Here is a 19,424-nt window from a genome sequence, read left to right on the forward strand (position 1 = left end):
TCGAACAATAATGAGCAAATTGCAGAAAGTTGAATGAACAATTTCCTTCCAAAACTGAGAAATTTACTTAATGCTCTACTGGTGACATGGTGAAGAATCACATGCTCGGTAGCATCAGTTCAAGATTTTATCTTCCTGCATAATCATCTCAGATAGTGAGAAAAATACGTGTACCTAATAAACTTTATTGATCATAAACTGTTAACTAGAACGAACGTCAGTTAATAGATGAAAACACTGAACGTTTTTGAGTATTTTATGAAAAAAATATTCAGTCCTCGCCTTCCACTTGCTCCAAATTATGGATCGACACCAAATTATTCAATTTTTTTATTGCCTACTCATGTTTTAAATGAGCAGTAACTTATACAAATGTCCTGATTTCCACCAAAACCAGAAATGACAGTTTCAAATTTCTCACCCACATGAGGCTATGAGAAAATAATTGAAATAAATGCAGCGTAAGTTATTACTGCTATAAAATTTCATTCACCGCATTTCACACCTCGTATTAGGCATTTTTTCAACGTTTATCTGCGGAAAGACATTAATAATACTGACACATGTAATAGATTCTCTGCAGCTGATATTGGATTTATTTGTTTAGAAATTAGCGACTTTTATTTGAAGCCAAGATTTCTTACAATTCACCAGGTTATAGGAAAACCGCAGAAAACCTGCAACACCGATGGTAGTTCTCGAGGAGGTTTTCGTATACTATTGCTAGCAGCTAAAAGTGTGGTTGGGGGAGTTTTTTTTTGGACTTTGTAGTGAGGGACCCTCAGGCGAGTCAGTTAGGGGGGAGTTTCTTTGACAGCGAAGTTATTTGATTCAATGGTACGAATCACATAACGGGCTTGAACGTCATTTAGGCGGCTTGGAATTGGGCTTGAGTGAGTATTAATATGAACTGCGTCACTGGTGATGAATCCGCACTTGTATTGACAGTATCTGAGAATGAAACCCTCGCAGGTCAAGAGGTCTTTGAGGAAATTCGTGTTATAGGACGGATTTAGGTTTTATACGTATAGAGTAACGTGAGGGGCTGGGTTCGTTCGAAAGTGTGGGTGAGATTCACTCCCAGATAGACGGCTTCTATGCAGATCTCAAGTCTTTCTTCCCAAAGTCTCAAGTAGAAGTTTCGTGATTGAAGTTGTTTGCGCCGCGAATGCGAAGGTTTGATGACGAAGACTTGAGCTTTTCGAGAATTGAGAGCTACTCTTCATTTCCTGCACCAACACGATCATTTATTCATTTAATTTTGAAATTTGAGAAAGTGCAATTAGTGCGGTGTCGTCCGCATAGAATTGAACATCTTCCAATGGGTGGCGAGGAGCTGGAGTATCGTATATATAAATGATATATAGAAGGACTAGAATTGATCATTTTGAACGCCCGTAAAAATGTTGCAGGAATCGGATAGGCAATAACCGACTTCTGATAGAGCGGGTGTTGATATATTAATATATATTTTTTTATTGGACATGGTAGTCGCATCGCCAGATGCTTTCTAACAAGTCCGGCATATCAGACATTTTCGAGAGCCTTCTAAATATCCATGAAAATGAATATCCACAAATAGATTTATTGCTCTTGTTATGCTGGTTTGAAGATTGGTCATGACGTTGAGCGTTGAGTGTACGGGCCTGAATCCGAATTGTAATTTTTGGATAATATTCTGTTCGGGTAGAGAAGTCTCAGATTCTGTCCTTTATCAGACATTCAATGACTTCACCCAGAACACTGATGAGTGATATAGGACGATAAGATTCAGACTTTTCGCGTCTTTGCCAAGTTTGGGAAGGAAAACTTTTGTGGAGGATTTCCGACATTGAGTAAAGTAAGAATATGCCAAGCAGACGTTGAATAGGTGGCAGAGCAGGGAGAAGACTGTCTCGGGCAGGTTTTTCAATGCCTACTTAGAGATTTCGTCCCGCCCAAGAGCGGAATTCTTTCCAGCCCGGCAAGCTGAATTAACGACATCGATAGTGAAGGGAACGTGGATTGAAATGTTTCCATCGAGGTGGGCTTTTCTGTGGCGGCTCCAAGTTACGTAAGCTATGTCTCTGATTACGAAATCGGTTTCATCAACAAAGTCTCTCAAAAAATGTGGGTTGTCAGCTGGAGTGAAGACAGATTGCAGACTGTTCTTGAGGACGGTAGTTGAGAAATATTTTTATCCCTGTCATTCTAGGTGTAACTTCAAGTGCTTTTCTTAGCTAGCAACCTTGTAGAATTGTTGCCAAAACGTACAGGCCCATCTATAGTCGGCGAAGGCGGCCTTCCACTTTTCCGCTTCTCAGCTTTGACTTGAAGCTTGACTTGAGCATTCAGACGGTTTCATTGCGTTTTCACTGATGTGTCTCCAGTTCCAACGTACAGCCTGCATAACTACTTTTCCTGTGGTTTGCCAAAGAATTCCAATAAGCTTTTTTGAAATCTTGAAAGGTGAATCAGGTTGTAGAGAGTTGCATTTTATTTAATAATGATGTTTTGACCAGTAGAAGAACGTGATCTGAGGTGATGGGGTTGCCTATAAAGCATTCATCTTCTATGAGGGTAATTAATCTGTCTGTGTAAATTTCGGTTTTTAATCTAAGAAAGAGGAAAAGAACTTAAAGAATCTGCGGGCTTAGTTAGTTGCTGATTCACCAAAAAGGGTATTCCAGAATTTTAAGTCACCCATGATGATGGGTGACCGGGTGCATATTCGAAGAGGTTAATAGAAAGAGTTTGTAGTTAGGGTTTTCAATTGAAGATGAAGTTGGTGGTCTCATAATTCAACGAGATATCAAGGTCTATGCAATCCAGGCTGTGTTGTGACAGGAGGGTGACAAGGGGAGTCCGTTACGGAGCCCCAGTTGAATAGGATTTCGCGGAGAACGCAGGAGACGAACTCCTGTTATTATGGCGATAGTTTCGTTGTAGGTTTGGGATGAAGTGAATGGCCTTTTCGACTTTTTCTTCCGTCCAGGAATCTTTTTGATGAGACTTTGAAGAATATCTGCGTAATTGACGTTGTTCGTCGAGGGAGTTGGAGGAAAATCCTCCGGAGAAGTGGTGGAAAATGGCTTGCTTTTGGTTTGGATAGAAAAATGGGATAGCCTGGGTATTTTGAGATAATTAGGAGAGGAGAGTGTGAAAATAAAATAAAAAGAGTGCTTCTCAATGAATGAAAATAATGTTAATTCCATTTTCTTAATACTGCAATATATTATAATAATTTTCTTCATCTCATGTAATATAAGGGTTCATTAAAACGACAAAAAACTTTAAAAAGGGCGCTTCGCTTGGCACTAACGTACCCCCAGAATACTATTAACAAATTATTCTCAGCTCTCACTTATAGGATAATAATTCATCCCTTCTTTTTTCAGGATACTTTTGGCATATTACTGACATTCACTACGATGGGCACGTATACTCACATGGAGACGCCAGAAAAGGTGAGTTGAATTCTTCTGTATAGTACTTTTGTCTCCATAATCTCTCATGTCATTTCAGTGACTCTTCTCCGATCTGTACATTTAATTCAATATCTATCAACGTGATTAACCAATTTTCTGAAATCCTTCACAAATGTATCAAACTAAACTAAAACTAAACTCGTAATTTGGCAATTTATAGGCATTTGGAGTTGCGGAATCAGAACTTTTATTCTAGTAGATTTTCTAAATTATTCATTTGAACATTCACAAGGACCAGTACAAATATAGTAAGATAGCAGAAATGAATTTCTCAACATTTCTAACTGAGCTGCATACTATTGAACATCGTGTTACATACATGAGGAAAAAATTGAGATGTTGAATAATTTTGTTAGTTAGCCTACAGTATACTAATAAAGCTGGTTTCGCACGTCAAGGTTTAATTATAGTCCATAATTTACATTCATGGACAGGTTAAAAACCGCACTGTAAAATTAAAACAATATTTTTTTGATAATAACCTGAATGATCAGAGATACTTAGAATTCCTCCAAAATTATTTTGTTATGTGTTATTCATAGAGACATGTGATTCGTGCCCGATGAAGCCCCTTCTCACTGCCTAAATGATGTAAAAAATCATCTCCATCAAACATTTTTCCAAATACATGTATTGGTCGGGAATGTCTGCCTCCATGGCCACCACGTTCCTTGAATCAAAAACAATGGATTAATTTTTTTTTTTGGAATATCATCCATAAAATAAACTTCAATTGTGACGCTATGAGGCAGAATTTGGAATAAATTTTCCTTGTGTAAGTAAACCCATATTTAGCACTATGCAGTTCAATTAGAAATATCTGATTGTGTTATAATACCTTGATTGTCTCTTTATGACGAACGATTTCCTTTATATATACAACGATCTAAAAATCTGCATATTACCTAAACCACAGACTTTATCGAGTTTAACATAAAGTACTTTTTTGTACAAAATCTATTGGAAAATTAGTTTTCGCTATCCTTGGGTTGTAAAATTTGCGCATTGTTAACTATTGCGCATGATCGGCCCCTGGCCTTCAGATAGTAGAGTAGTAAATTTATCTAGACAAGCATAGCACATGAACATACGTAAACATACATTAAAAATTCATAATGTTCGAATGTATAATTTGGATAAAATCCTTAATATATTAATACTTGAAGGCCTATAATTCAGAAACAAGGAGCCGTATGAGAAGTTTTTCCATGTCACAGCATTATTTTCAAGTCATCTACTCACTCCCGAATTTTATGCATGAAGTCCCGGAGTACCCTGTATTATTATCCTTCCATTAGTCGCGCGTGTATCTACGAGATACATGGCTAACTTTTTGCTAAATATTTATTTATGTAATAGCTCTAGAAAATGGAGATTTGCAGTAGTTCTCGGCAGATGTATCTCGAAGCCTTTCCTAGAAGTACAATCGGCTGATTTCACTTTTACAACCCCTGGCCACCCTAAACCCGTTCGACCGCCGGATTTGTATCTGCTAGATACAGCGCGACCAAAAGCGGCAGTTTATATTCAGATTTAGTTGGGATAAGTTCATTTTGACGTTTTGTAATTATTCAAACGTAAATTTTATTGTTTTTAAGTGTTTATTTGTTTATTTGGATATACAAAAAATGAAACGTTAGTTTCATATGTCCCGAAAAAAGGAAAAAACCTTAGTCCTTATTTCCAGTTTGCATGTGTCGTCGAACGAAGTGGAAGAAGATGCTTCAAAAAATCCAGAAATAATATCATTTTATAACAACACAAAATCCGGCGTTGATGTGGTCGACAAGCTTTGCGCTACTTATAATGTCGTTAGATCAACTAAGAGGTGGCCTATGGTAATTTTTTACCATTTACTGAACGTAGCTGGAATCAGCTCGCGGGTGATATTTCTTGGAAACAAAAATACGTTTGTCACAAGAAGAGAATATTTGAAAAAATTAGGACTAGCCTTGCTAGACGAACAACTAAAAGTGTGGGCCCAAATAAAAAGTCTTCCACGACAAACCAAAGATTTGCTCAAAAATTACAAAACCTTGGAAGCACAACAAGAAGTTCAAGAGGCAACACCTGGACCAAGTAAAAGAAAGCGATGCGAACCATGCTATGTAGAAAATAAGAAAATGCCAGTGTCTGCATATTGTTGTAAAAAATGTGGAATTCATTTATGTATAAAACTCCATACAAATATGATTTGTAATAAATGTTATAATGAAGAAAAGAAAGTTTGTAAAATATTTTGAATAAATAATGTAACTTTAAACCTAGTTCTGGCGATAACCTAATTAAAATTTTACACATTTTACATATAAAATAATTATTTTTTTTCACTTGCAAAAATGTTAAATTAAAAGTGGAGAAAAGAAGTATTCATATAAAATTTGCTGTATTAATATATTAAAAATAATAATAACAGAAAAAATTTATTTGATATATGTATCTGCTGGATACAACGCAACCAAATACGTTAGAAATACCCGCGCGCCTAATGGAAGGTTATTCATATATTTCTATATTTTCCCACATTTTGGTATTCCATGGGGTATATATTATTGGTGATAGGAATCTGGATACCTGGTGGACTACAGATATAATTCATCTTGACAATTATGCGAAAACTGAAAAATTTCTCATCGCACAAAATACAAAGACACCTCCATAACTAAAAAAAAAATATTACAGAAATAGACGATAGAGTGACATTACCCATGTATTTCACTTAGAGGCACCAGACTTTATGTGTACTACATATTCTCATGAGAATTGTCATTATCTCTACTTACCGACTTATAAAATTGTAATACCTTCTGGAACGTTAAAATCAAAAAAAATAAAGTGTAGCGTGAACTTCAAATGTAAAGACAGCCCAGTATAAATCTACGCATACCTCTGTATAGTTTTTCGTGATATCAAAGATGTAGTAGTTATTCCAATCATTATCCTCAATTACAACTGAAAAAGTTCCTAATTTCTAATACTGTTACTTTTGAGACTATATTCCTCATTCGGCGAAATACGACAGTTAACGAATTCGGAGTCTAGCAATATCATAGAAATATAAGGTAAGTTGTGTATGATTATAAAGCTGATGAATAGAAATGATCCAATCATAAAACCAGTCCAATCAGGAACCAAAAAATCATACATTTTCATAGGAAACAGCATTTCGTAACCGTTTAAGTTTACATCTGGGGCTCGAACTAATGGAACGACCACAAGAAAACAAAATAGATGAGAAAAGTCATGTGTTACTTATGCTGTGAAATTCCTCTTTGGTGTACGAAAATAATAGTAATTCGGGACCCGCTGTGGCTTATAAAGTAGGCCTCCTTAAAAAAATGCACGCAACTTGAAATTCCCTAGTTTATTTGCCTCCTCCTTTCATGTATCCTCATACAGGACCATGGTAGCCATCTACGTGTTGGATTAAGGTTAGGTAGTGTTAGTGTGAAAAGTTATGAGTGGAATTTTTTCGACCAGTGTACAAAATACACCAAGCGAGTGTTCATGTAAGTGAATTTGACAATGTATCGAATGTTTTCCTCATTATATTATACTATTACAGTAAAATTTCTCAATTTCTTAGACGTTTTGATATGTTTATGCTTCTAAATGTTCTTGATTTCAAGTATCTTCTGATTTAAAATTTATTTCTTTCATAATTTTTCAAAGACAACTGAAAATTTAACGTTTCGACTAATTTTATTCTATTGAAAATATATAACAATTGCACAAGGTGCAATATATTGTATAATATGCAAAATAAACAGTCGTTGTTCAGGTCTGGTCGGCTGCCATCATGTAGTGCAACAGATTAGATAAAGTGCAGTAAAGCTTTACAAGAAATTATAGGACGTAATTATTCAGTTGAATATTGTTGGACATATATACTATCATTTCTCTTCGATAAAAATACATATTTTCACAGGGATTCCATCCCCATAAAAAATATTAATAAGTTTACTTAGAAAGAGGCAATAAGTAAAGCAACCTTTGATGAAGAAGGAAGAGGAAGCGGTATTTTATAATGACCATGATATATTGACTAATATGAAAACGCCAGGGAACTAATAAAAGAGTCCACATTGAAAGAAGAGATAAGGAAACTATTTGGAAAATGCATCGCTTCACAAAAAAATTTGATAAACCACCAGCAAAAAATATAGTTAGTAGACAGAGTAGTTGTAATAGATAGAGTCAGTGCATTTTCTCAATTTATATATTTAATCGATTAAGGAAATTATCAGAGAGAAAGAGATGCAAAGCTTTAGTCAGTGCATTTTCTCAATTTATATATTTAATCAATTAAGGAAATTATCAGAGAGAAAGAGATGCAAAGCTTACTACAAAAGATGAGATGTTGGCTCTTTTTGTTTTATTTTTCTATCTAGGGCGTTACTTCCGTCAAACAGACGGTACCAGATTAGAAGTTTTTCGAGCTTGTAAAAGTATAGAAAGTTTTTTATTTCTATTGCAGTCGATAAGATTCCATAATAAAATTGATAGACCACAACGTAAAGGAAGAGAAAAGCCAAATTCGACAGATATGTGAAAAATTGCGAGAATTGGTCAATTTATGACTATTGATGAAACGCAAATTTTGAATCGGGGTTTTTTGTAGCTTTATACAATACATTGCTAATAATTCATCTAAATATGGCGTCATAGTTTTTGCAGTTTGGGGTTCTAAGATGTTTTATACAACAAACTTGGAAATATACTGCGGACGGTTCATGTATCTAATACATCAACTGACATTGTTCACAGGTTAGTACAGACCCTCAAACTACAAAACAGAAGTTTGATAACAGATAATTAGTAAATTAATTATCCTTTGACAAAGCAGTTACTGAAAGATAAAATCACAATTATAGGAACTTTTTAGGAAAAATAAAAAAGAGCTGCCAGTCAAACTTTTTCCAAGCAAAGCAAAACCAATAACCTCATCTATATTCGCATATCAAGATGATATAACTCTTCTTTCATATTGCTCCAAGCAAAATAAAGCTGTCTATTTATTATCATGCATTTCCAGTGGAACGAATGAAGAGGAGACGCTGAAATCTGATATTATTTATTTTATAACTCTAGGAAAGGGGGAAGGATACTGTTGATGAAAAATGTTCAAATTATTCTGTACAGAGAACAACTAGGAGATGACCACTGGTCATTCACTCTTAACTTCTAAATATTGGCAAATGCAAATGTAATATTCGATGGATTCTTTTCTGAAAGTTCTGAATGTAGAAGAATGTTTTCCAATAATGAGCATTTGCTCCTATGAAACAACGTAAGAAAACGAGAGCATAGATAAAAAACTCAACTTAGATATAAACTATTTTTTGTCCAGGTATTAACCTATCGATTAAGTAGAAAAGGAGAAGGCTGCAGTTCAACTACAAGAAAGTTGTCTTGTTCGGTCGAAAAAAGAACAGAGCCACCATCATTAAGTGTAATACATGCAAGCAAATGTCGTGCAAAGAACATATTTTTATTTCATTTGCGTTGAACAACCATTAGAGAAAAACTATGATGAGAGGTGTTGTTATATTTAGATATTTGAGTTAAGTTGTTATTAAAAATGTTGATTTTTTAAAATGAATTATTCTGATTCATAACAGGGTTTTTTACTTATAACAATATGTGGCGTAAAAAATACGCCAAGAGAGTACTGTACAAACTGAATAAGCGCTTTCCAAATGATTAAGGATAGATAGAAAGACAGATAGAAAGTATCTGAAGGCCATAACATTATATAAACTGAGAAAAATGATGAATGTCCGCATTTCTTAGATATTTCTGGCAATAAGTGGCCCTAAGAAATGGACATACAAAAAATGATTGATTTTGTCTTAAAAAATTACAAAACTCAAAAAATTGGTGAAATGTTTCGAGAACTAAATCGAATAAATAGAATTGAGGCAGAGAATGCACTCGTGGTTATCCATTTCAAGGTGAAGTTGATGAAAATGTAATACAAAAATTACTTTAACTTTCACGGTACCGATTGACGGTACATAAATTGGAAATTCCCATACCACACATATGGGAAAAATTATTTTGTACACAATTGCGTGTTTTTTCGCTCGACTAGCAACCCGTTCATAACATTCAAACTTGAGTGAACCCTCTTCGTGTTATTCAATGTTATATACTATCATACTAGATTTCATATTGTTCGCATCCCTTGGGTTAGATTAACTACGTAAGATCACCACATACAATTTCTTAAATCAATTAAAATTCATATATAACACCCGAAGTTTTTGTTAATGTATCAAAAATAAAACATTCACTCACTCACAGCTCACGATTTGTATATTTACTGAAATTTAATTTTTTTTTTCTATTGTGGGCAAGAATTGAATCAAATGTAGTATCAATTACTACTCTAAAATTTAACCGGAAAATGCTAGAATTTATTCATTAAGTACGAAAGTTATACGAGGAGATAATGACTCAACTTACACAAACTGCGAGCTCCCAAAGACGTTAAATAATAGAATCTTTCAAATATTAATTGAGATAAAGGGTTTGCAAAGATGAGTTAATAAAAGGGGATCCAAATACTCTTGAAACTAAGTTTATACCAGACAAAAACTGGAACAATAAAATACTAGGAAACATGAGTTCTACAGCAAAAACTTCAACAATAATTTGTTAAATACAACCGATAAAATCAATAAATGATAAAAAATAAGAAAAGAACAGAATATCTAACTCAAGAAGTTGGATAATAAAATATACTCTCTCATAATTACTCAAAATATACAGTCTAATATCAAACTAATAATATCTGAAATTCATTATTTTGTACAGAAATTCTTAATCAGTATTAGGAATATGAATGGAGTCTGGTTGAATAATGCGTTTCTGTCTATATACGACAATGAAATCTCAAATTGATGATTGAATTTCCAATTGAATCGTTAATCCGCATTTGTTGTGGCAGCACATCTTCATTTTTAATTGTGGATCAAATCATCTCAATACTCAACGAAACTAGAGGGGCTAGAGCAACATCAAATATTTTTAAAACAACCATCCTTATGTAGTAAGCTCTGACTATTGTTCCTTCATGAGTTACTGCGTTTCGCTTGTATAGGGAATTATAAAGACGACGGATAACTCTTTGTAATGAGACACATACTAGTGAGGCTCATTTTTCGGTTACCCTGTTTTAAGGGCACTAGAAAATAACAATAATGGCTGGTATTTTACTAGGAATCTACTAAGAAATCTGAATTCATTCCAAGGTTTGCTAAAGGAGATATATCAAAGGGGGGATGAAAAATTGTATAAGAATTTCAGACCCTCTATCGCACTTCAAAGTCAATGAATACTATTACTGTTTAGACAGACATCAAGACTTAATTAACATTTGAAAACCTCTGGGACCAGAGCAATACATTCGATAGTGATACAACCGAAGAAACTCTTGTTGAATTCAAGTGAAATAACAAAGAAGAACCGTCATTTGCTTTGAAAAGAAGCTAAAATTTATTCCAATAAGGAACTCACGGAATTATTACTCATAAATTTTATTAGCTTTGCATCAATCCGGAGATGATAACAGCATGATTTCTATTTTTGACCCGGTTATAACTGAAGCAGCTGAAAGTTTTCCAAATTGAAAATTATAAAAAAAAATATCCAAGGACCTCTATGAGACAAAAACGACTTTCAAATTTGTCCTATAGAAATCGAAAGTCTCGAATAACTGAAACTATTTTCTGCTGTGGTTGATTTACTTACTCAAATTTGCCAAAAAAAAAAAGGAGACTTCTATATATATTAAATTCCAATTGTTTTTTCTTCTTAGCTTCTAGGAGCAATAATTTTTAGTGATAATACTCAATAAATGTTCTCATATTATTTAGTCCAGTGCTTTTGTTTTTTTTTGTGAAAAATGCTACCCTTCAATTGAGCTTCTCTCACACATGGGAAGAAAATAGAACCATTAGTCTGCAGATACATTAATAAGGGGAGATAAAATATGTGGGGTTAGAAAGGAGTTCATATTAATGGATTCCAGTTTCGTTAACTTCTAGTTAGAGTAACTCTGTATAGGTTAAGAAATCATTTCCATAATAATGATATATTTTTTCAGTTCGTTCTTTTCTAGTATTTTTGAAAAGCCTTTACTTCACTTTGGAAATAATTAAATCATTGCTTTCCACTTCTTAAAATTGCGTCTCTGAATATCAAGTGATATACTACCAGAATAATATTTAATATTTATAATACAGAATGCTGTTGCGACAAAAATTCAGAAAAAAATATAGATACTGCTCACGTAGTGGTAGAACTTGCCTTTTGAATTATTCAGAGGACTTTGAAATGTGTTTTCAGTATAAACTGGCAATAGAAAAAAAAAAATAATTTCATCATCTGTTCAACTGTTTTTGTAATGCTTTATCGTAGAATTCATGGTCATACTTGATTTTTTCATAGAAATACTAGAAATAATAAACAGGGATTTTCAGCTAAATTTATTAACAATTAGCAATCGAAGCATGTGATACGAGATTTCTTATAATTCTCTCTCTCCCACTATTCCAAAATTATCATTATATATTTAACGTTTTGTGCCGTTGCGGTTTTACTCAAAATATGATATTTTAATATCAAAACGTCAAACATGTCTTTAGAAATAAAGGAAAAAAAAAATTAAATGAGAAGAGACTTGAAATAAAGACGGTTCGGAAACATATCAAAAGGTTTACGAAATGAAAAATGTTGGAAAATAATCAATCCAATCGTCTGTTGGAGCCAATTCGTTTGGCGAATCAATATTACTAGAATGTGAGCAAGTAAAATGAGAAATTACATAGTCATAACCGTCTCTTTTAATAACATAGAATAATTTACGCAAATCATATACTCCGCTGTAGGGGGGAGTGTCGCAGACATTTTTCCATGAGTTGTACTGGACAGGAAAATACCGTCCCAAGGCTCAGTACTAGGCCCTATTTTGTTTCTTCCGTTTATAAATGACATAGCCTATCTAATCATAAGTGGTAAAGTATGTCTTTTTCAGACGAAACTAGTTCTCTTTGAGCAGCCCTGATCTCACGGCACTTCATAGGGCTATATCCAGTGACCTAATCACCCTTAAATCATGGTGTGATTCTGACTCTCTCTGTCTCAATGTCTCAAACCAAAGTTTCATCCTATAAAAATACATTGCAGCCTTTTTTATTAAATAACACAACCTTTGAATGTGAAAAAGTCTTGGGACTCTTTGTGGAGAATTCCTTGAAATGGGAGTTATATACTCGTATTGCTGCCTTATCTAAAAAATGAAGTTCCTCCTGTTTTGCACTGAACTTATCCACCTCCTCGATAGTTTATTATGCCCTTATTGAGTTGCATCTTCCTTTATGGGGTGCCTGGGGTACGACTCACTTGCCAATTGAAATCAAACTGATTTCAATTCCGCATTCTTCTATTCTAAAAATAATAGTCAATTTTTTATATGGACTTATTTACTAATTTAAATCTCGAGATATCCTAAGAAATCTGTAAATTTTAAACATTTTCCTTTAAACATAAATTTCTCCGGGGTGACTGAACGGATTTTAACATTTTTTGACTCTTCAAATTTTTTTTTGTTCTATTAATAATAGCTCCAATTATTTTGTCAATATTACTTATGCTGTCACGGGGAAACTACGTCATGGAAGTTTATATGAGAATACATAAAAACAAGTAGTGGGCCATGAAAAAAACAAAACAAAAAGATATGTCTTGTGCCAAATTAATAAACCTAGTAATTTGTTCATTTGCGTGTCATTGCGATTAGTGTGCATTGAATTCGATATAAAATTCACTTAAAAGTTATATCTAAGATGATTCTTACAAACGAAGAAGCATTTGATATGATAGGCATTTACTTTGAATGTATGAGAAATGCAACTGTTGCAGCTAGGGTATATGCCATACAATATCCCCAAAGACGTCAACCTGGTAGCAGAGTTTTTCGTCGATCCATACACCGTTTAAGAAGGATTGGAAATATAAATCTTCCTTTATTTAGAAAACGCGGCAGAGGTCGTTCAGAGGAAAACACAATAAATGTTTTGGCATATGTGCAATTTAACCCGCATTCAAGTATTAGAGCAATAAGTAGAGACTTGAGAATAAACAGAATCACGCATAATATTAATTGTGGGCATGGTTATATGTTAACATAATAATTTACTTATCATTCCGCAAAGATATTAAATAGGACATTATATTTCTTTTAGACTTCATTCATATCATACAGTACTGCATCAACAATTGGTTGATCAATATTACGACAGAAGGTTGGATTATTGCAAGTAGTTACTACATATGGTATATGAAGACCCTCAATTACTGTCACGTATTTTGTGGTCAGACGAAGCTACATTTAGTAGTAATGGTACGGTTAACCAGCATAATATTAATATTAATAACCCCATTAACAGGGAACGCCAACTAAATTCTATAATCTATGTTGCTTCAGCACGATGGGTGTCCGGCGCATTTATCCAGACAAGATGAAGAATTTTTCGATAATGCTTACCCTGATAGGTAGATAGGACGTGGAGACCTATTTGTTTGGTCAGCCAGGTCACCAGACTTAACCGTCTTAGATTTCTATCTATGGGGCCTGATTAAAGACCTTGTTTGTGTAATTAGACCCACTACTACAAATAACATGATCGAAAGAATAAGAAACGCCATTCAGTGTATTTCGAGAGTAGAAATTGAGACTGATGTTCAATCTACTCTTCAAAGAATAAACGCTTGTATCGAAAATGATGGGCGACAATTTGAACATTGAGGTCGTCACTAACGAGGTACCTTAAGTTATATTTCCATTTCACCACAATACATTGTCGTGATAATTCTCAAATATAGACTGATTAAAAAGGTGCACCAGACATTTTGTAGTATATCAATTCGCTGTAACTCTAACGTTTTATTTTCGCTAATCCTTACTTGTTACTTTTTTTCATTACTTGCTTGATAAACAATAATCGTGTGGAAATATCATAATATGTTTTTGCACCTGGTATTATTTTGGAAATAACACTAGTATCATTGATGAACCTAGACGTAGATCAAGTGTCTACTAATCTGAATACTATATAAAGCTTAACAAAAGATTGAACAATCTATATTCATAAAACTTACTCACCCGCCAGGTTTTGATTATCTTGCTTAATTGTTGTTTGTAACAAATCTTTTTTTCGAAGAAATTCGATATCCATTATTATTTCCCGCATGATTCTCACTTGCTCTGCCCTTTGGCGTTAAAGCCGCCTGATCTTATGAAAGCCAACGTGCTGATCAATATAGTGCATAGAAAATTATTGCATGTCGCCGCTTCACATTATACAAGTATAATGGTTACCTTCAATAAAAATTCCAAGAATAAAAATGAGTAATTATGACAGTTAACAAGAAAGAAGTGGCCAAAAAATCACATCCACAACAATAATTCTTCCTTGCTTTTGGAGTTTGTTGCAAAAGAAAAGAGCACCTAAGCAATGGTGGGCTAGGTCCTGGCTTAATAGAACAAGAAAGACATAAGTTAGGCTATATAATTAGATGAGAAAAAATATAAAAATTATTTGAGAATGGATAAATGGATGGAGAATGAAAATAAATTATAAGATAACTAAGAAATCTTTGGCGAGAGACGTTATATCAGCAGAATCTCATTTCCCCCATGATTTGTAAACTGCACGTAATAGAAATGACACCAAACTGATAATGTTGCAATTCCACGATCTTACATGAAACATTCAGCTGAACTTCATCTCATTTGCGCATGCTTTTGATCAAGAAATATTGCGACTTGTATTGCGAAAAAATAATGTCATGTAATTATTTAAAGTTTCTCGCCTTATTACTTGATGTCATCAGGAGTATTTGTGACTATTATTATTTTTATTACACTTTATTTAACTTGCTGTATGAGATTGTATCTGTTCATCTATTTAGATGGAAGTTTTCACTAACTTCCAATCAAACTATTGATTTTATATTTCCCATACTTTTTCTCTTTCTATATATCGTTCGCTAAAAACATTGGTGAAATATTTAATAATATTACGAGAAATAATCAGTCGTTTTTATAGGAAGTTTAAATTTTTTTTGGATTTGCTCACATTATGTTGTGACCGTTTCTATATAAACAATTTCTAAAAAGCTTTCTTTGTTTTTTTCACGGAAAATTAGACATTTCCGAAAACCAAAGATTCAAATTCCTACGTTCCCAAATTATTTTTCCTTGTAAACCACTTTCAAAATACTTATTACTAGTTTTAGTTGATACATTTACTTAATACCAACTCGTCAAACAACCAGATCTAGCTATGGAAATTCAAGTAAACTCCTGCTGTATAGCTTTCCGTGGATCCCTAGTGGACTACCTGAACCACTTTGGCAATGACTGCTCTTAATTCAATTACATTAGATGTTCTATTGTAAATATTTGTTTTTATTTGTCTATTTTAAAACTTAAGTAGGAGCCCTCGTATCCATCAAAATAGCGTATATAGGAAAGCTATATTGGAGAACTAGAATTTGGTAAGCTACTGATCACTTCATATGAGGTTAACAATAAAACAATTTGACGAAAAATCCTCGTTTAAGACTCTCAAAATTTCCAAAACCAATTCGTTGAACCTATTTTCGATCGAAATGAGAAAATGTCGCACTGTTAACTATTGTCACTAACTCAACACTGACGAGCGTTTCGGTAACCAAGTTATCTTTTTCGAATATCGATGAAAATCTGACCCAGTTTATCTACGTCTAATTGTACACAAGCTTTAACTTTTGCATTTTCACTTGGCTCAGATATTCGCCGCATCTAGATATCCCATATCTAGGTTTCATCCGTGATCACAAATAGTCGCGAGAAGCGAAAAAAGTCTTTATATTTAGAGAACGAGGTACTTATTTGGGAAGAAGCTCAAATCCATTTTCATGTTGAATGATGTACAAACTTTCATATGATATTTTCTTCCAGTCTTACATCTCTTCAACTTTACTTATAATAATTTCACGTTTTCCGGTGTATTTTCCTCTTTCAAGATTTCAAGATTCTTAAGCTGTAACGGTGTTTCTGCGGCTTGGACTACAAAAAAAATTATGACTGTACATCACTTGGACAAGTTATCAAAATACATAATTCATAATTAAAAACAATGTTAAATCAACATATGCACTTCTTTATTTTGAAAAAAGTTAAAGACTTGATATAAAACTATAAAGAACAAACTATTTGTCAACTATAGTTCGAAGCACGCTACTCTGAGAAAAAATATGGGATGAAACAAGGAACCTGTGCCCATCAGACATGGTAGTGAACTAGCCTGTGTTCCCGATTACCTAAACTATGGAATATAGAATAATATTCAGATTACTATGAATAGATTTGTGATTGAGGGAAAAAGAATATTTTCCGCTTCCCTCATGTTAATCATGCACCAAAATCTTGTTAACTTGGATTACTGATAAAAAACACCGCATTCACAAAATTTCGTTTATAACATTATTTTATTTGAAACTCTTATTGCCTTTAGAATTTGTATTTTCATTTACTATTCTATAAACTGTAATGGACTGTACTTTGTAATACCTTCCTGTAATAACTTCAGTTCATACTTCTTCTTCGCATACATTACTTTCTTGGTAACTTCATTAACCTTTGCAAGATATAACTCTATGAACCTTTAGACCTCAAACTAACACAAACACATTCGCACGTGAGAAAGCCTGTCCCTCTAAGCATTCATCCCCGGTTAAATCAACTAGCTTCCTCATCGCAGTTCACATGACTAATATTATCGGAGGTAGTCGTCTTGAGGGTTTTGTCTGATTTTTCCCTACCTCTCTACTTATTTTTTCTAACTCTTCTATTATTTGTTTATTCGCGGCTTCTTCTGCTTCAGAGGTTTTTTTCTCCGTTTTCTTCACTTTTTCCTTTCTTCTGTTTCCTAATTGTTTACTTTCCCCCGTCATCCTCGATTCCAGATTTCTTTCCTCGTTACCGTCGTCTTTGACAACCACCCCAAGACATACATAATTATGAACTTGTTCTTAGCTCGTTACTTGCTCTTCGTTCAGTTGTATTGTCCTCTCATTACTTTTTTCCTTTGTTATGTGATATTTAATGATATCTGATTTCTTGCGAAATCGTCGTTTCAACTATCTCCAGTTCCAAACTTTAATGACTTCCATTATCAAAAAATGCATAACAGTGCTTATCATAGGTTCTGTTGATATTAAAAGAAAGGTTTTGAATGGTACCATGCTAAGAATTCACGAAACTAAAGGTGGCTATAGTTTTCAGTTTAGTTCTCTCGAATCAGAAAAAATGAAAAGTGGAGGAAAATATTGAAGGATTTGAAATTGGATTTAAACTCTGGTATAATGCCTTTCAGTAGCTCTCTTATTATATAATTTTTAGGACATTTTCTTCTAAGAGACGAAAATTAATCTGCTGAAAAGTAATTGTTCCATCTTCCTTTATACCTTTCTTCAATCACTCTCTGATTTCTATTACTTCTTTAAAAATTACATAACTTTCAACAATCTTCCACATACGTCTCAACTATTTATTGATTTATTATTATTTTCTACAAAATGTTCGACCGCCAACACAAAACTTCAAGTTTTCCTTCCAGAATAAGTCACATCTACTATAATGTTTAAATATTTTATTAAGACATAGATTTGAGGGCCATCAGATATTTGCTTTGAACTCTTTATTTAGAACATTCACTTTCCTTGCCCAATCATTTGACTTTATTCACTCATACCTCACTTTATAAGTAATAGAGGAGTTAAATACTTTCTCTACTCAACAATGGCCTATTTTAACAGTAATTTAGCATTCTCTATGAGGCCACAGATTTAATGAACTTGCTTGCCTATATATAAATGAAACTAGATTATTCCTTGTGTGAACTTACAATTTAATCCGATTAAATATTTTCATATCCTCTTTTGAATTTATTGAATGAATAACAGCATCTATTCAATGGAATTGACATTGAAAAATAAACCTTTTTTTAGCTTAATTAATTTGTTGAACTCGAGAACTAGTATCGGATGATTTATATTCATTTTGACTCATGTCTAGAAATATCTCCAAGTTATTAATAAATATCATCATGCCCAATATGGAGATGATAATCGTCCAATTTTTTGTTTTCTATGTACTATGGTAGTGTATTTCAGTCCCAATACATTTACTTTCGTTCCTATTCCTATGAATTTTGATCTCTATAGAGAAAGAAAACCACTATGGGGCCGGATTTCCTCCTTCATATCCATATTAACTTTTAGATTGTACGGAATGTTTTGAATTTAGCCCATTATTTCTAATAGTACACGAGTCACTGTTGAAGGGAACCGACTTGTGTTACTTCAATTGAAACCCGTAATATTTACCAGCAATAGCCATATCATAATCATCAAAATTAATCTTGGGCTCCATCCAGAGATGATGATTGAAATATAATTGAAATATTCAGTATCATTTCCTTGACAAAGTCAGTGGTATCTCGTAGCTTGTTGGTGGTCTTTGTGGTACATTAATGTTTCCAGAACAACATTAGAATCCACATTTAACAAGTTTAACAAAGTTTCTTATAAACCTCACATCAGCAAACTTATCCGAAAGTAATTGAACGTTCTTGACCTTATCAAGTTACTAACTTTTCTAGCACCCATAACAAGATAACGAGCACTCCGTCCTACCATGAGAGACGGAATAAACTTCTAATATGAACTCAATCCAATCATTTGTTCATTCATTGAAAATAAAATAAGTTATAAAACCTACCCAAAACAAAGAATTTTTCAAGAAACTGAATACATTATTAGTTTATTCGCTGTGATCAGATGCGATTTTGCTTCAACGTAAAACAAAATATCTCAGTTTTAGAGGGCATATTAAACATTTAA

The 19,424-nt window shown here is 33.5% G+C and overlaps 1 protein-coding gene across 1 annotated transcript in view; it reads left to right on the forward strand.

The window, feature by feature from the left end:
- LOC130448904 (acid sphingomyelinase-like phosphodiesterase 3a) overlaps positions 1–19,424 on the forward strand; it is a 330,919-nt gene that overhangs the window by 167,301 nt on the left and 144,194 nt on the right. The window contains exon 2 of the mRNA XM_056786494.1: positions 3,378–3,446. Coding sequence (XP_056642472.1) covers positions 3,378–3,446 — 69 coding nt within the window. The remainder of the gene's footprint in view (positions 1–3,377; positions 3,447–19,424) is intronic.

Source organism: Diorhabda sublineata, chromosome 9 (assembly GCF_026230105.1).
Source record: "Diorhabda sublineata isolate icDioSubl1.1 chromosome 9, icDioSubl1.1, whole genome shotgun sequence".
In the NCBI taxonomy this organism is placed as follows: domain Eukaryota; kingdom Metazoa; phylum Arthropoda; class Insecta; order Coleoptera; family Chrysomelidae; genus Diorhabda; species Diorhabda sublineata.